At 59.3% G+C, this 15515-nt stretch overlaps 1 protein-coding gene across 1 annotated transcript; it reads left to right on the top strand.

Annotated features, from left to right (window-relative positions):
• The first annotated feature begins 6529 nt into the window (after nucleotides 1-6529).
• Nucleotides 6530-14945, top strand: UBE2Q1 (ubiquitin conjugating enzyme E2 Q1). The gene is made up of 13 exons (XM_027048456.2): nucleotides 6530-7041; nucleotides 9115-9219; nucleotides 9553-9657; nucleotides 10195-10245; nucleotides 11666-11806; nucleotides 12354-12438; nucleotides 12869-12929; nucleotides 13076-13166; nucleotides 13273-13331; nucleotides 13419-13467; nucleotides 13676-13771; nucleotides 13977-14043; nucleotides 14471-14945. The coding sequence occupies exons 1-13, from the start codon at nucleotides 6715-6717 to the stop codon at nucleotides 14500-14502; spliced, it is 1269 nt and encodes a 422-aa protein (XP_026904257.1). The 5' UTR covers nucleotides 6530-6714; the 3' UTR covers nucleotides 14503-14945.
• Nucleotides 14946-15515: the final 570 nt, after the last annotated feature.

The raw sequence follows: 15515 nt of genomic DNA, 5'->3' as shown, positions 1-15515 counted from the left end.
GGCGCCTGGGTGGCTCGGCGGGTTGAGCCTCCGACTCCAGCTCAGGTCATGATGTCACAGCCCGTGAGTTCGAGCCCTGCGTCGGGCTCTGTGCCGACAGCCTGGAGCCTGCGTCAGATTCTGTGTCTCCCTCTCTCTGCCCCTCCCCTGCTCAGGCGCGCACTCTCTCAAAAATAAACATTAAAAAAAATCTTTTTTTGAAAAAAGTGAAAGTTCAGCTAAAAGCAACTTATTTGGCACGTCCTCAGTCCTGATACTGAAAAGCAAAAATAAGACAAGTACCAGAAAAAGAGTGGGTGGCCACAGGCCCTCTAATGCACGTGGGAGTGGACACATGCAGACATAAACATGTAATGATCTATTAAGAATTAAAAAAATCTTAGAAGCAAGGAAAGAGTGGCGAATAAAAGCTTTAAGGAAAAGAAACGTGTGCAGTCACTCCTTTTGGTGAAAGGGTCAAAGGTCGGAAAAAGACCCACCTTCAACAATTTAGATCAACATTTGCTGGGTGTCTACTGTTTTTCAAGGGTTGTGTGCATCTTGAGACCCAGCTATGAAGGAGGTCCAGTGTGGTGGCCGCTCCAGCAGGGGCAGGGACATGGTGTTCTGGAGGCACAGAGCAGGAAGGTAACGGTGTCTGAACACCTGCAGGAAGTGGAGATAAAACCCAGCACTGAAAGAGGAGAAAGCCAGTAAGCCAAGTTGCCTAAAGGCTCTTCAAAGACCTCAGCAGGAGGGACAGGGAGCTGTACGTGCAGATGTCCTCAGTACTTGCCATGTCTCTGTTGGTGGACACAAGGTGGCTGGGGAAGGCCGTGAGTCTTCGCTTATGAACATCACTCTCTGGAGCGGCTGCCTGTCTCTGTGGTGACAGACTGGCGGGTCTCTGCTTGCTCGAAGCCCTCAGTTGCTCCCTGGCGCTTTTGGACCAGTCCCCAGGCAGCCTGCTCACCTTGGCCTCTGTCTCTTTTCAGATTCCTCAGCTTTTGCTTCAAGTTTCTGTTTTGTTTTTGAGAGACAGAGGGCGCACGAGTGAGTGACAAGGGCCGAGGGAGAGGCACGGAGAATCCCTAGCAGGTTCCGTGCCATCGGCTTGACCCCACAACCCTGGGATCATGATCTGAGCCGAAATCGAGAGGCAGACATGCAACTGACTGAACCACCCAGGCACCCTGCATTTTTATTTTCTAAGTAAGAGACGGACTGCTTCACAGCCTCATGTGCCATCCCTGCCCAGGGCTGTGTTACTCTTCTCTGCATCACTCCAGTGCTAGTGCACATCCGACAGGAGCAGTACTTCCAGCTCGGCAGGGAGTCCTGAGCACAAGCACCCAGCGGCCGAGGAGAGCCAGAGCGCCCTCCCCCTCGTGTCTCCCTCGCACACTCCTTCCACGTCCACCAGAGAGCCAGGCATTCAGGGAGAGAGGACAGGTCCAGAAAGCCACGCAGGACGATGGGCAGACATGCCGGAGTCAGCCCCGAGGCAAAACAGACCAGGCAAGGCTCTGGTGAGACACTCCCATTGCCTCTGAGGGTAAGGAACGCTTTTCTCTTAGGAGGCACTACAACGGATGTCATTTTCCTTTATTTAGGATATTTTAAATTTAAAAACTGTTTGTTTAAAAACTACCACAGTTATACATATTCATGAAGACCAACTGGAAAACACAAATTAGCAAAACAAAGTGCAAGAGAGATTCATAATCCTACCTCCTAGAAAAATAATCATCGTTATCACTTTACATATAAATATCTAATATATCTGTATATTAAATGTATATAGTATATAATATCTATACAAATATGTACATACCTATATAACAGATATCTGTACAGATATTATAGATCTCTAAAAACATATGTATTTAGATATTAGATACAAAAAATATATAATTTATAAGTATACAGTTACATTTTCGCAACACAAACACACCCATACGATCTCACCCAGGTAAAACAAAAGAACATTACCAATATCCAGAAGCCCCCCCATTATGTCCCCTGCCAGTCATTACTCCCTCCAGGATCTCCACAAGTCACATCATGGGGGGAGGAGAGTGGGGAGTGACTGTCAAAGTTCTAGAACTCGACAGAGATCATGGGCACACAACACCATGAATGTACTGAATGCTGCTGGAATGCACACGGCAAAACGGCTAGAACAGTAAATTCTAGGTTACAGGTGTTTTTCCACAATTCAAACAAATGAAAGAAAAGTAACCCCTATTTTGACTTCTAATAGCACACGTTGACTTTGCCTACTAAACTTTATGTAAATGGAATCGTAATCTTTTGTGCGTTTTTTTGGTTTTGGTTTTTTGTGAGAATCCCGGATGCTGTGAACACAGTTGTCACTCATTCAGCCCCGCTGCTGCCCTGTGCTCCACCGTGTGACTATGCCACCACGTAGTCATTCCACTGTCACGGAATTCAGGTTGTTTCCAGTTTTGTATTATTAGAGATCAGCCCGGCACTGGGGTGGGTGGCTCCACGTGGATGGCTCAGTTGGTGAAGCATCGGATGCTTGACTTTGGCTCAGGTCATGATCTTGTGGTTCGTGGGTTCGAGCCCCGCATCGGCTCTGTGCTGACAGAGAGCAGCCTGCTTGGGATTCTCTCTCTCTGCCCCTCCCCCACTCGTGCTCACTCTCCAAATAAACTAAAAAAAAAATGCAGGCATGAGCATTCTTGTTCACGTTTTTGCTGTACAAAAATAGGCATGTCTGTTGGGGTCATAAGTAAATCACATACGTTACTTGCACTTTTTTAAAAAGGAACACACTGTAAATCTAGACTTGTCCCCTTCCTTTTTCGTTTACTCTTTCTCAAATACCTTGTGGCAACTATTTTTAACAGCTGCACATATTCCATTGCAGGTAAATTTTTGCACATTTCTTTAACAATTTCCAAGTCACATTGCTGGATCAAAAATTTTTAAGTTTGCCGATTAATTATATATGGTAAACTGGCCTCCAGTAGGCTTGAGACTCTCAGGGTTGCCCTGGGGCCCCAGGCCAAAGCTCCAATGGCCAACACCTCTACAGTTGCCTACGCCCCCTCCTCGTCCTCTCCCCTCTTCTCCCTTGCCTTTGTCCTCGACCTCCTTCCAGTTTGGGACCCAGTTCTTTCTGAACGTCTCCTATTCCCCCTAAGGAACTTGCCCTTCACATGCCTTCTTGGGAGTTGATCCTGACTAATGTCACCCTTCAAGGCCCTTACCCTTCTTGAACCCTACCACTGTGTTCATCACACTGCATCAGCTGCTGCATCTGCCTCCGGTTTACCCGATACCTCGCGTTCCTCAGGGCGGAGCGAGACATGCCCAAAAACATCGTCAAACGCGTAACAGCCGCCATGGAAGGGGCCTCCCTCGGTGCCAGGACTCACTGCACCCCCCGGTGCCCCTACAGTTCCTGGCAGACACATTTGTCGAGTCTGTGACCGAATGCTATGCTTCTGGGGCTCAAAGCAGAAGCCGTGGGTTCTGCACCAAACAGGTGCGTCTGCTCACGCTGATAACGCGAGCCCTTTTGGAGGAAAAACAAAAGTCTCTACAATTCGTTTTTCAAAGAGCAGCCAGAGGGATCAAAATTTTAACATTTTGGGGCGCCTGGGTGGCTCAGTCGGTTAAGCGTCCGACTTCGGCTCAGGTCATGATCTCGCGGTCCGTGAGTTCAAGCCCCGCGTCGGGCTCTGTGCTGATTTCTCAAAGCCTGGAGCCTGCTTCGGATTCTGTGTCTCCCTCTCTCTGCCCCTCCCCCATTCATGCTCTGTCTCTGTCTCAAAAATAAATAAACGTTAAAAAAAATTTAAAAAAAATTTTTAACATTTTAAGTCAGATCGTGCCCCTCCTAGCTTACAGTCTTCCACGGTTTCCCGCTGCGCCGAGTAAAACCCGAGCACTTCCGGTGGCCTCCACGATGCAGTCCCTGCTTCTGACCCTGGACTCGTTTCCTACCCTCTCTCCTCCCACTAGACTCAAGGTACGTCGATCCTTCACTCCTCAAAAACCTTAGAAGTTCTTTACCACGTGCGCCTTCCTAAGCACTTCTCACCCGTCAGGTCACTAGGTCTCCCGACAGCGTCATGAGGAGCCGTCACCACCTCCGATCTCCATGCTACAGGAACAGAAACAGAAGCCGGAGCAGAGAGGCTAACGGACTTGCCTGGTTAAGGTCCTTCCTGATCTTAAATTAAAGCCCAAGTTCCTAAACGTGGTTGTCAATATGTGCCAAGAATTGTCCGTGCCTACCTTGTATCGCTCTAGACAAAGCCTTCCTTCCCCTCCTCCAACTTGCCACAGACCTACCTCAAAACCTTTGCACAGGCCACCCCTCCTGCCTGGGACAGTGCCCAGTCCTCTCCTCCCTTACACAATCCTACCCATCCTTCAGAATCGAGTGCGCCACTTGTCAGAGATGCACCTCTCCAGGCTTGTTCTTTGAGGCACTTACCAGAACTGCAATTTCATGACTGGCTGGGTAACATTCATGGAAGTGTCAGACCTCCCACCGGGCTGAATGCACGGAAAAGGTGAGGGCTGGGTCTGTCCCATTCAATGCTGTATCCCGGTGCCTCACACATCGTGGGTGGCCGGTAAATATTTATCAATCCTCTCTCCATCTAGTGAGTCAGCTAGCTTCAGATTCCACCTTTACCTATCTGTTTCCTCCAACAGAAAGTAGGCTCGAGAGCAGGGCGTTTCCTTTTACTCACTCCTGTTTCCCCAGCACCCAAACGTTCACTAAATCAATGCAGCCATCACTTCCTTCCATTCCTTAATGCCCGGGCCCTCCCCACGTCAGCACACCGGACAGGACTTCTCCCCGAGGGCGCCCCCAGCGAGAGCAGAGATGAGGAGCAGAGTACTAAAGACAGAACACACAGACCTCACCTCATTGACCGCGACTCTTATTCCCTCACTGGAGTCTGTGCAACACTGTGAGACTGTCTTGTCATCTTATTTCCTTCTAATTAAAACCCTTTTAAAAATATGGAACTCAAGGGGCACCTGGGTGGCTCCGCCGGTTAAGCTTCTGACTCTTGATCTCAGCCCGGGTCATGACCTCAAGTTCAGAGATCGAGCCCTGCGTCCAACGCTGACTGCACGGAGCCCGCTTGGGATTCTCTCTGTCTCCGTCTTTGCCCCTCCCCTGCTGTCAGAATAAACAGTTTTAAAGTTTTTTTTTAATGAAAGTGAAATATGGAACTCAGGATTTTCCAAATGGCCGCATCTGTGGGTATTTCGGGGGAAGGATCGGAGTCAAGTGGTGTGACAATCTCCTGAGAAGGCGTCAGAGAAAGGCAGAGTGGGACAGGCCAAGCACTCTGCTTACTGTGTGTCCTCGGGCAGCCACGCCTCTCCCCCACTCGCAAAGCTGCTGGGGGTACTAGAAATACCTCCAAGACACCCTCAGGAAGTGGGAGTTCTTACCCCAGCCTTTTATGCTACCAGCTTGAACACACAGACAAAAAGGGAACGTGCAGCTAACCCTTCAGGCTCCCCAAAGGAAGTCACCGGCCCCAGGAAGGGCAGAACTCGTCTCGATCACCGTTAAACACCCAGAGTCAATCGCCACAGATTCTGGAAACGAGGCACCCAGCACCTGGCCCCGGGGCGCACAGCCCGCTCCCAAGGACTCTCTTTCTAGTCCGGGGTGGGGGGTGGGGGGGAGGAGGAAGGTGGCCAGGGGCCCAGGCGCGGGGTTGGCCCTCGGCGGAAGCCAGCCCGGGCCACCACCCCGCCCCCGCGCTGCTTGATCCTCGGCGACAGTGCCACCTAGCGAGGGCCAGGGCCACCGTGGCAGGCGGCGCCCACCACGGCTGGGCCAAGGGCCGTGGTCGGCCGGCCTCAGGCCCGCGGACCACACCGGCGCTGCCCGGTGCCCGGCCCGCGCGGGAAGCCCACGCAGCCCCGCAGCCTCGTCTCCGCCCGCGGGGACTCACGAGGCGAAGGGTCAGGTACCGGCCGCGCGGCCTTAAGGGGCCAAGCACCGCACGGTGTCTCCCTCCGTCCTTTGGCGCAGGCCCTGTACGCACTGCCCCGCCCGGGGTCACCGCACGGACGAGGAAACTGAGGCTCACAGGGGCGGTGGCGAACCCAAGGTCACACGACCAGCTGGTGGCGGGGCGGGCACGAGCCTGCAAGCCCCGGGAGCCGCCGCATTCGCCGTGAGCCCCCAGGGGCGCGGAGGCGCGAGCCCCTCACTCTCTCCCCACGCCGCCGCGGCTCAGGGACCCGGACAGGAAGCGCATCCCGCGCGAGAGGCCCCCTGGGAAGCACGCGGCGCCGGGGCACGTGACAGGGGAGCGCCGGCCGGGCCGACGCACGGGCGCGCGCACGGCGAGCGTCAGCGCGCGCGGAGGCGCCGACGGAGCCGGGCCCAAAGCCCCGGGTCACGTGTGCAGGGCAGCAGGCGAGCACCGGGGGGCGGGCGTGCGAGAGAGGTCACGTGAGGGAGGCCGGCGTCGCGCGGTCACGTGAGGGGCGGGGCGGGCCGCCGGAGCGGAGGGGGAGGGGCGCGCGGCTTCCGGCGGCTGGGGGCCGGCGAGCGGGGGGGCCCCGTCCCGGAGGCGGCGGCGGCGCCATCTTGGCGAAGGGGGGATCAGGAAGTGCGGACCGCGGCGGCGGCGGCGGCGGCGGCGGCGGCGGCGGAGCCCGAGCGGAGGCCGGAGGCTCCCGGCCCGCCGGCCCCGGAGCGGAGCGGAGCGGAGGATGCAGCAGCCGCAGCCGCAGGGGCAGCAGCAGCCGGGGCCGGGGCAGCAGCTGGGGGGCCAGGGGGCGGCGCCGGGGGCCGGGGGCGGCCCGGGGGGGGGCCCGGGGCCGGGGCCCTGCCTGAGGCGGGAGCTGAAGCTGCTCGAGTCCATCTTCCACCGCGGCCACGAGCGCTTCCGCATTGCCAGCGCCTGCCTGGACGAGCTGAGCTGCGAGTTCCTGCTGGCCGGGGCCGGAGGGGCCGGGGCGGGGGCCGCGCCCGGACCGCATCTGCCCCCGCGGGGGTCGGTGCCCGGGGATCCCGTCCGCATCCACTGCAACATCACGGTGAGGACCCCTGCGCGGCCCCCTGTCAGGCACCCAGGATCGCCCCACACCTCACGGCTCTTTGCTCTCCGAGGACCGGGCAGGCCGAGTTCCCCCCCCCCCCCCGTCGGGGCCCGGCGCCTGCTCCGAGCGGGTCACACTCGCCGCCGCCGCTGGAGGTTGTGCACCCGGCGTCCGCCGCGCACCCCGACATATGGCGCCTCGACTGGCCCTTTCCACCGGCCCACATCCCGTGGGCCGTGATTTGGCCCCGCGCGGCTTTACCTGGCCACCTGCGGAGGCCCCTTCCTTCCCCTGCTGTCACTTTTGGGTTCCAGGCTTGTGCCCTGAGCTCAGCCGCGGGGACCCACCTGGCCTGGAACTGCACGTTTCCGTGATACCTCCTTGTCGGCAGTGCCTTTGACTTAGGACATTGCCACCTGTGGGATCGCTGCCCAGGCACCTCTCCCGAAGCCCCCCTTTGCTCCCTGAATTTTTACTAAGGAGCAGTTACGGACTCTCCTCTGTTTTGGTCTCCGTTTTATTCTGGCGTAACCTCGAACTCTCCTCCTTTTGCCCCAGCTGGTAGCAGACCTCCTCTCTCCTGTTCCCTCAGAAATCTCCCCTTGCCATGGGTGGGTGCCTTTCCCAGCAACGATGGTGATGATTGAGGACGGCGCCCTTGATCCTGAGTAGCTACAGTCCCTTCTGTGCCCAGTGACCACCATCGCACACGAGGCTAAGCCAGGAGACGTCCTGCAGGCCTCCTGCTCCATGTGTCCACAGACCTCCCCTGAAGGGGGGCAGCGACTGAGGACTGGGAGTGCTCAGTGCTGCATGGCCTGGCACTTACCTGCTGGGACAGTAGTTAGGCGGCAGGGGGGCCAGCACTTTACCCAGCAGGCTGTCTGCACCCTGGAGGGAGTAGTCGGGAAACACTGACCTGTGAATCGGGTGGTACTTGGGGGCCTGGTTTCCTATCCCTTTTCCTCCATTGAACCAGGTCAAGGTGCAGTGAGCCTCAGCCTGGGCTGGACGGTGCTCCCCCAAAGCACATGTGTCCCATTTTTTCCTGTTTTTTTTCCCCACCTTTTTCCTACTAAAAAGTTGAGATTGGAGAACTGGGTGTGGTTGAGTGAAGACTTGAGTATCTTTCATGATTGCTTCCCTCCAGCGTTTGAGGATTAGCGCTGTGACAGAGCTAAGACCCCAGCAGAAGCGGGTGGGGGGACCCCCCTGAGTTGATTCTGTTCCCGAAAGGCAGGAATGCCCCCTTCTCTTCTAGCTGCCCATCTAGTTGCAGAGTGCCTGCACCGTCTTTGTCCCCAGAAGGAAGCTAGGCTGCGAGGCTCTCAGTCCAATTCCTTGTGGCCCCCATAAAGGAGACTTGGCGAGAACTATGCCCCCAGTTTTGGGCAGAGGGGGGAGTCTGGTCAGGGTGCACTTGGTGCCTGGTCTCAGGAAGCCTGGGAATGTCAGCAGCGTGGGCTTCCTCCCCGCAGCCTGCCTCGTGGGGCCCTGCAGCCCGCGCCTGCTCGAGGGAGAGACGGGGGAGCTGGCCCGTCAGCGGTTCTGTGGGGAGTGACCGGGTCGGAGGCGTCTTCCTGCCCTCCTTTTACTGTTGGGTTCTGGAGACTCAGCCTAGCGTGTGGCTTTTCTTCTCCAGCTGAACCGAAAGTGACCGGCAGCCTTCGTTGTTTTCACGTCGGCATGATTGTGACAAGGGGTCCCTTCCTGAAATCACCGTGGAACTCGAGGAGCGGAGGGCTGGAGGGCTCAGTGTCGGGTGTGGGACAGGCCGCCCGCAGCGCCGTGCGTGGGAAGCCTCCCTCCCCGCAGGTGGCGCGGCGGCGCTTCCGTGGCTCGCTCCTGAGAAGAGAAAGGGTGTTCAGGCTGTTTGGAAAGGGTTCTCTCGGGGACTTGCTCTGCTCTGGGATTTGTTGGGAAGCTGGTGGGATGCCGACCTGCTGAGCTGGGCTTTTGTTGGGGGCGGAGGAGCAGAGGGACCAGAAATCTTGGGGGACGGGAGGCAGGCAAGGTCTGCTCTTCCCAGGGCTGCCCGTGCTGACCACTCTCTCTGCTCTTTTCCCTCAGGAGTCCTACCCTGCTGTGCCCCCCATCTGGTCAGTGGAGTCCGATGACCCAAACTTGGCCGCTGTCTTGGAGAGGCTGGTGGACATAAAGAAAGGGAATACTCTGGTGAGGGGCCAGGCTGCCGGGCCGAGGCTGCCCTCGCCTCTTATGAGGCCCACATCATGGAGACGCCTCGTGGAAGGAGATGTGTTTGGGAGGGGGCGGTACAGTACGTCCAATCCCTGGGGGCAGACTTGGGTGGGGGGGCGGTGGCGGCTTACTGAAGCCGGAGGGAGAGCCTTGCAGCAAACTCGGCCTTGGTCCAGGAAACTCCCACACACGTGGTCCGGGAGATCCAGAGAACCAGGTACCGGATCGGGGTTTAGGAGCTTGTCCGCACACGGGTCCATACCGGGGTGGGGATGAGGTGTCTGACGTCACCGCCGTCCCCCTTCCCAGCTCCTGCAGCATCTGAAGAAGATCATCTCCGACCTGTGTAAGCTGTACAACCTCCCTCAGCACCCAGATGTGGAGATGCTGGACCAGCCCCTGCCGGCCGAGCAGGTGAGCAGTCGGGGCCCTGGGCCCGGTGGATACCTGTTGGCGGAGACGTGCCTGTGGTAGTTCCTCCGCACTTCCAGCCACTCCAGGCACCTGCACGGGTCGCGGCTCTTGGCCCTTGTCCTTCAGGTGGGGATGTAGGTAGATGGGCACTGGTGCCCCCAGAACTTCCCCGGGGGCAGCGAGCTCCGTGTCGAGAGGAGGGGGAGTTTTTACCACTGGCGGTGGCAGTTGGTGGCCTTTGGGGACCCAGGCTGCTGGGGGAACCGACGGCTGGTGTGAGTCTAGAGACGATCAAGTCAAGGGGAGGCTCCTCGGACCGGGACACGGGAGGTGGGTCGTGCGGCCCCTGTCCTCTTGACGTGTGCACGTGGGAGGAGGAGGACGGGCCGGTAGTGAGGTCACTCCCTGGGCTGTGGCTCCATCCTGACCGGCTGGCGGCATGAGGCAGGGACACAGCCGCCAGACCCCGGGCTCCAGGGCGGAGGTCAGAGGCCACGTGCTGAGGCTCTGATCGCTGTCTTTCCCTCCCGGCCGCAGTGCACACAGGAGGACGTGTCTTCGGAAGACGAAGACGAGGAGATGCCTGAGGTAGGGTTGCGCCCCGGGGCGGCAGTGGCGGGAAGCTCTTTGTCAGCAGCACCGAGCACCCGCTGTATACAGCGTTCCAATGTAGACCGGGGAGAGAAAGGACTGAGGACAGGTTTACTGGCCTAGAGGAGCAGCCAGTGTAGTGGGAGACAGGCTCCCCGCAAGCACCGAGGACAGCCAAGTGCTGAGGTCTTTAAGCCAAGTAGTCCACGAGGTCACTTTAGGGGCCCTTGGAGTCAGACCTGGGGTCCCGTCCTGTACCCAGCTGGGGAAGTGACTCCCGTAGCTGTGGTTTCCTCGTTTCCAAGGCAGCTTGTGACACCTAGTACGTATGAGTGTCGTGAGGGTGAAATGTGGCGCCGCGTCTAAAATGCCCTAAAATGCCCCACGTGGTCTCTGATGAATACTAAGTAACTTTGGTCCGTTCTCCAAAAACGTAGGCGCTTTTACAGAAAGTAACTTAATAGTTAAGGATCTGAGCTTCAGAGCCACATGGAGTTCGACTCACATCTTAGCTCCGCCGAGGGTCGTGCGGCTTTGGGCATGATGATAAACCTCAGTAGGCCTTAGCTTGCTCCTCTGTAAAATGGGAGTAACGGCGGAACAGCAGCACGGCGATTGTGGGACGTCAGCCGGGGCGTGTGGGGTCCGCGACAGCACCCGGCACGGGACAGGTGTTCGTGGATGTCCGCGGCTAGCGTCGGAATTAGGAGGTTAGTGGTAGCTGCGTTGTGCCAGGGTGAGGACGCCGCTCCGGTGACACTTCTGTTCCTGAGTAGCTCTGCTGGGACCTTAGACGCACGAAGGGCCATCACACATCTCTCGGCCGCCGGCCTCTGCGCCGCCCCACGCATAGCGAGCTCCCTGCCCACCTGGGTTGGGGTGGAGGAGGGCCCAGTCCTCTTCCTGACCTCCTCCACCTCGTTCCCCTTGGCATAGGCGCCTCTGCAGACCTGACCCGGGCCCCACACCCACGGGGAGGGCGGGAGACTTGTGCCCCCGTCTTCACTACTCCTGGGAATCGTAGCGACCTGGTGAGAAGTGAGTTCTGAGCCACGGTGTCAGGCCAGCGTCATTCCAGGACTACAGAGGGGCCGCTGCTATCAAGGGAGAGTGTCAGGGACAGCTGGAGCGGGGTCGGTCTCGGGGACAAGATGGCCGAGTCCCCACTTGCCTTCCTGGGTCCTGGCGGGGTCCTGCCGCCTGAGACCGACCAGGAGATTTTCTTGGTGGGCGTGGGGCCGGGGCACTCTGGACCCAGAGCTGGCTGTGTCCATCCGTCGGCCTGCTGGACCGACCATTGTCCTGTACCCTTTGACCCCGGCCAGGTGGGACCGGGAAGGCAGTGGCCCTTCTGCATAACCTGTGTTGGTTCTTTCCTCCCCACCCCACACCCCCCCCCCGTCCCGTGCCCCCCCAGGACACGGAAGACCTAGACCACTATGAGATGAAAGAGGAGGAGCCGGCTGAGGGCAAGAAACCCGAAGACGACGGCATCGGAAAGGAAAACTTGGCCATACTAGAGAAGATCAAAAAGAACCAGAGGCAAGATTACCTGAACGTACGTGCCTCCCGGGGAGAGGCCGGGCTGAGGGGTTGGAGGGTCCTGGCCGGGAGCGGGGTGCGGGGAGAGGCCGGGCCGAAGGGTTGGAGGGTCCTGGCTGGGAGAGGCTGGGCCGAGGGGTGGGAGGGTCTTGGCCGGGAGGAGGTTGCGGGGAGAGGCCGGGCCGAAGGGTTGGAGGGTCCTGGCTGGGAGAGGCTGGGCCGAGGGGTGGGAGGGTCCTGGCCGGGAGGGGGGTGCGGGGAGAGGCCGGGCCGAAGGGTTGGAGGGTCCTGGCTGGGAGAGGCCGGGCCGAGGGGTGGGAGGGTCTTGGCCGGGAGGAGGTTGCGGGGAGAGGCCGGGCCGAAGGGTTGGAGGGTCCTGGCCGGGAGAGGCCAGGCCGAGGGGTTGGAGGGTCCTGGCCGGGAGGGGGGGCGGCTGCGGGGCATCCGTGTCGGGAGCAGGCCCCTTCTCTGGGTGGGCTGATCCAGGGCGCCTGCCGGGCCGCCCCCCTGTCGCGCGCGCCCCCCACTCAGGAGTGCGGATGTTTGTGTCCTGTTCCTCGCAGGGGGCGGTGTCTGGCTCGGTGCAGGCCACTGACCGGCTGATGAAGGAGCTCAGGGATATCTACCGGTCACAGAGTTTCAAAGGCGGTGAGTGCAGGGTGCCGGGGGGCGTCTGAATCTTGATTTCGGCTCAGGTCACCACCTCATGGTTTGTGGGTTTGAGCCCCACGTCGGGCTCTGCACTGACAGTGTGGAGCCTGCTTGGGATTCTCTCTCTCTCTCTCTCTCTCTCTCTCTCTCTCTCTCTGCTCTTCTCCGACTCGTGCACGGGTACTTACTCTTTCTCCCTCTCAAAATAAATAAACTTAAAAAAAAAAAGTTCTGGGATATGTGAACATTTATGAACTTTTCAGTCCCAAGAATGCAGTTCCTCAAGCCATTGGCTTAGACTGGGTGTTTGTGCATCGGGGTGAACCTGGAGTCTTTGATCTGTGTTCTGTCGGCCCGGGAGGGGGGTCTGCATCGGGGACAGTCCCCCAACCATCCTAACCGCACCTGTCGTCTTTCCTCCTTCCAGGAAACTATGCAGTTGAACTCGTGAATGACAGTCTGTACGATTGGAACGTCAAACTCCTCAAGTGCGTGGGGGCTGGGCAGCCGGGGGGGGGCGGGGGGGGGTGTGGGCATCTCTGGGGTGCGGAGGGGCTCATCCCTGAGCTGCCAGCGGTTGGCCGGGAGAGCGGGAGCCGGGACCAGGGGTCTGAGCCCAGGCTTGTTGCCTCAGAGTCGACCAGGACAGCGCTTTGCACAATGATCTCCAGATCCTCAAAGAGAAAGAAGGAGCCGACTTCATTCTACTTAACTTTTCTTTCAAAGTAAGGCTTCTGTTTGTGCGGCTCCCCCCGAGCCAGGCTCCCTCCCTGCCCCGCAGAGGGCGGTCCTGCAGGCACTGGCCCCTCTGATTTCTCTCTTTCCTCTCAGGACAACTTCCCCTTTGACCCGCCATTTGTCAGGGTCGTGTCCCCGGTCCTCTCCGGAGGGTGAGTGGCTGCTCGGCAGGGGCGGGGGGTGGGGAAGGGGTGCGGAGCTCTTGACGGGCAAGCCGCCGACTCACCTCCCTCCTGCAGGTACGTTCTGGGCGGAGGCGCCATCTGCATGGAACTTCTCACCAAGCAGGTGAGCCTGCGTCCCGCGGTGGCCCAGGAGGGGCTGCGCTGACCGCAGCGCACGCTTGACGCTCGGGTGACAGGGCTTGCGCCCGCGACCCACACGGACAGCCGAGGGCTGGCCCCGAGGTGCCCCCGCCGGTGGAGGGGGGCGGTGTCGGCGTCGGGGCCCTTCGGACACCCTCCTGACCCGCGCGCTCCGGCGCCCCCGTCCCCAGGGCTGGAGCAGCGCCTACTCCATAGAGTCTGTGATCATGCAGATCAGTGCCACGCTGGTGAAGGGGAAGGCGCGAGTGCAGTTCGGAGCCAACAAAGTAAGCGGCCCGGCCCCGGCCGCTCGCGCCCAGGGCCGAGGGCCGAGGGCAGGAGGCCTCCGGCTGGCCCGTGGGGAGGGTGGTGGGGCCGTGGTCCCCAGGCAGAGGGTCCTGGGGCGGGAGCCGGGGTCTCTGGGGGGCAGCTGTGGAAGGTGGCGGCCGTCGGGCCGCGGCCGGCCGTGCTGATGGTGGCGTCCTGTCCCAGTCCCAGTACAGCCTGACGAGAGCACAGCAGTCCTACAAGTCCCTGGTGCAGATCCACGAGAAGAACGGTGAGGCCCGGGCCCGGGGGTCGCACTTCCCGCCACAGCAAGGACCCCTTCCTTGGGTTTCTAAGCCTTTACTGCCCATCACACGGCGCCTGCCCCCGTCCCGCTGTTGCCCCCATCCTCACCCGCCCCCGTTCTCCGGAGAAGGGCCCGAGGGGGTAGTGTCCACACCCCTGCCCCAGAGAAGCACCGCCCACCCAGCGCACGGGTGCAGGCCCTCCTGACCACTCTTCCAGAATGCTCCTCTCACTGGGTCATCTCAGGTCGGGCGCCTCGTTCTCCCCGTCTTCGTGGCCTCCAGTGGGCAGTTTCCCAGCTCCCCGACGCCACCTGCGTCCCGATGACCCCGGAGGTGCCCTCCCTCGGTATTGGGGCCAGGAGGGGGGGCTGGGGCCTCCACCCGGTGACTGTCCCCTCACTTCCTCTGCAGGCTGGTACACACCCCCGAAGGAAGATGGCTAAGCCCGGGGAGCCGCCCTCCTCCTCCCCAGGCGCCACTGGACCAATTACCTTTGAATGCTGTGTTCGGATCTCACGCCGCCTCCGTGGTCCCTCCCTCACTTTTCCCGGACGTGACATAGCTCTGCCTCTCGCGGGACAATGACGGCTATTGTAGGCGCTAAGGGAAAACAGAACTGTCAACTACTCAAGACTGACTTACAGACCAACCAACCACCTGGCTGGAACCCCTGCTAGCAGGCACTCTTATAAAAGAAACTTTCGAGCCTCCTTATATTGCTGGAAACTCAGCTGTGCTCCAGACTAGAGCCTCCTTACCTATGCTATGGATTTTTAATTTATTTTCTCTTATTTCATGTACACTGCTTTTTTTGGTTACAGTGTATGATGGATGTGTATGAAAAAAATGTATCTTTGGGAAAACAATTACAGTTTGTTAATTTGAAGATGCTGGTCTTGACTCCTCTTTTTCTTCCCGCCTCCTGCCCCCCCCACCGCCTCCCCCCCATGCCTCCCTGGCAGTGGGGGAGGGGCAGGGCCCAGCCGGCCAGGGGAGGGGCTGGAGCACTGGGCTCGCCCCCAGGTCTCTCCCCGCGGCCACCAGCACTTGCCACCCCCCCCCACCCCCCCCGTGAAACGCGAAGCCCAGCATAGCTGCTAAACCACAGCGGAGCCAGCCGCAACGATGACCTTGATTCTTAGGACTTTTCTTCCCTAGTCGCAGATGTTTCCAAATTTCTAAGGAAAAGATAGATTTTAGAGGCCACTTCAGGGCATTGCTTCTACATGAATCAAGGGGGTGGGGGACGAGGCCCTCCCTGGGGAAGGTGGCTTCGACCAGCTCCCAGTGGCTGCGGATGCCCCCTCGCTCTGGCCTCCCGCCTCATCTGGGCTCAGCCCGGAAGCACGTCGTTTGGCCGGGAGAATCCGGGTTCTCTGAAGCCGCTCGCCTAACGGGTCCTGCTGGAAGGGTTAGCTTTGGGGGCTCGCTCTGTACCCGCGTTCCCACCCGGGCT

Source organism: Acinonyx jubatus, chromosome E4 (assembly GCF_027475565.1).
Source record: "Acinonyx jubatus isolate Ajub_Pintada_27869175 chromosome E4, VMU_Ajub_asm_v1.0, whole genome shotgun sequence".
Taxonomy (NCBI): Eukaryota; Metazoa; Chordata; class Mammalia; order Carnivora; family Felidae; genus Acinonyx; species Acinonyx jubatus.
Note: the sequence above shows the minus strand (reverse complement) of the source record. Positions and strands in the feature narration are given on the sequence as shown.

What these genes read in the sequence shown, in the direction of transcription:
- UBE2Q1 (XM_027048456.2), top strand. Translation starts at nt 6,715, where the DNA reads ATGCAGCAGCCGCAGCCGCAGGGGCAGCAGCAGCCGGGGCCGGGGCAG. An exon ending in AGCCCCTGCCGGCCGAGCAG is followed by an intron (nt 9,658 to 10,194) that starts GTGAGCAGTCGG and finishes TCCCGGCCGCAG; the next exon opens with TGCACACAGGAGGACGTGTC. An exon ending in AGAGGCAAGATTACCTGAAC is followed by an intron (nt 11,807 to 12,353) that starts GTACGTGCCTCC and finishes TGTTCCTCGCAG; the next exon opens with GGGGCGGTGTCTGGCTCGGT.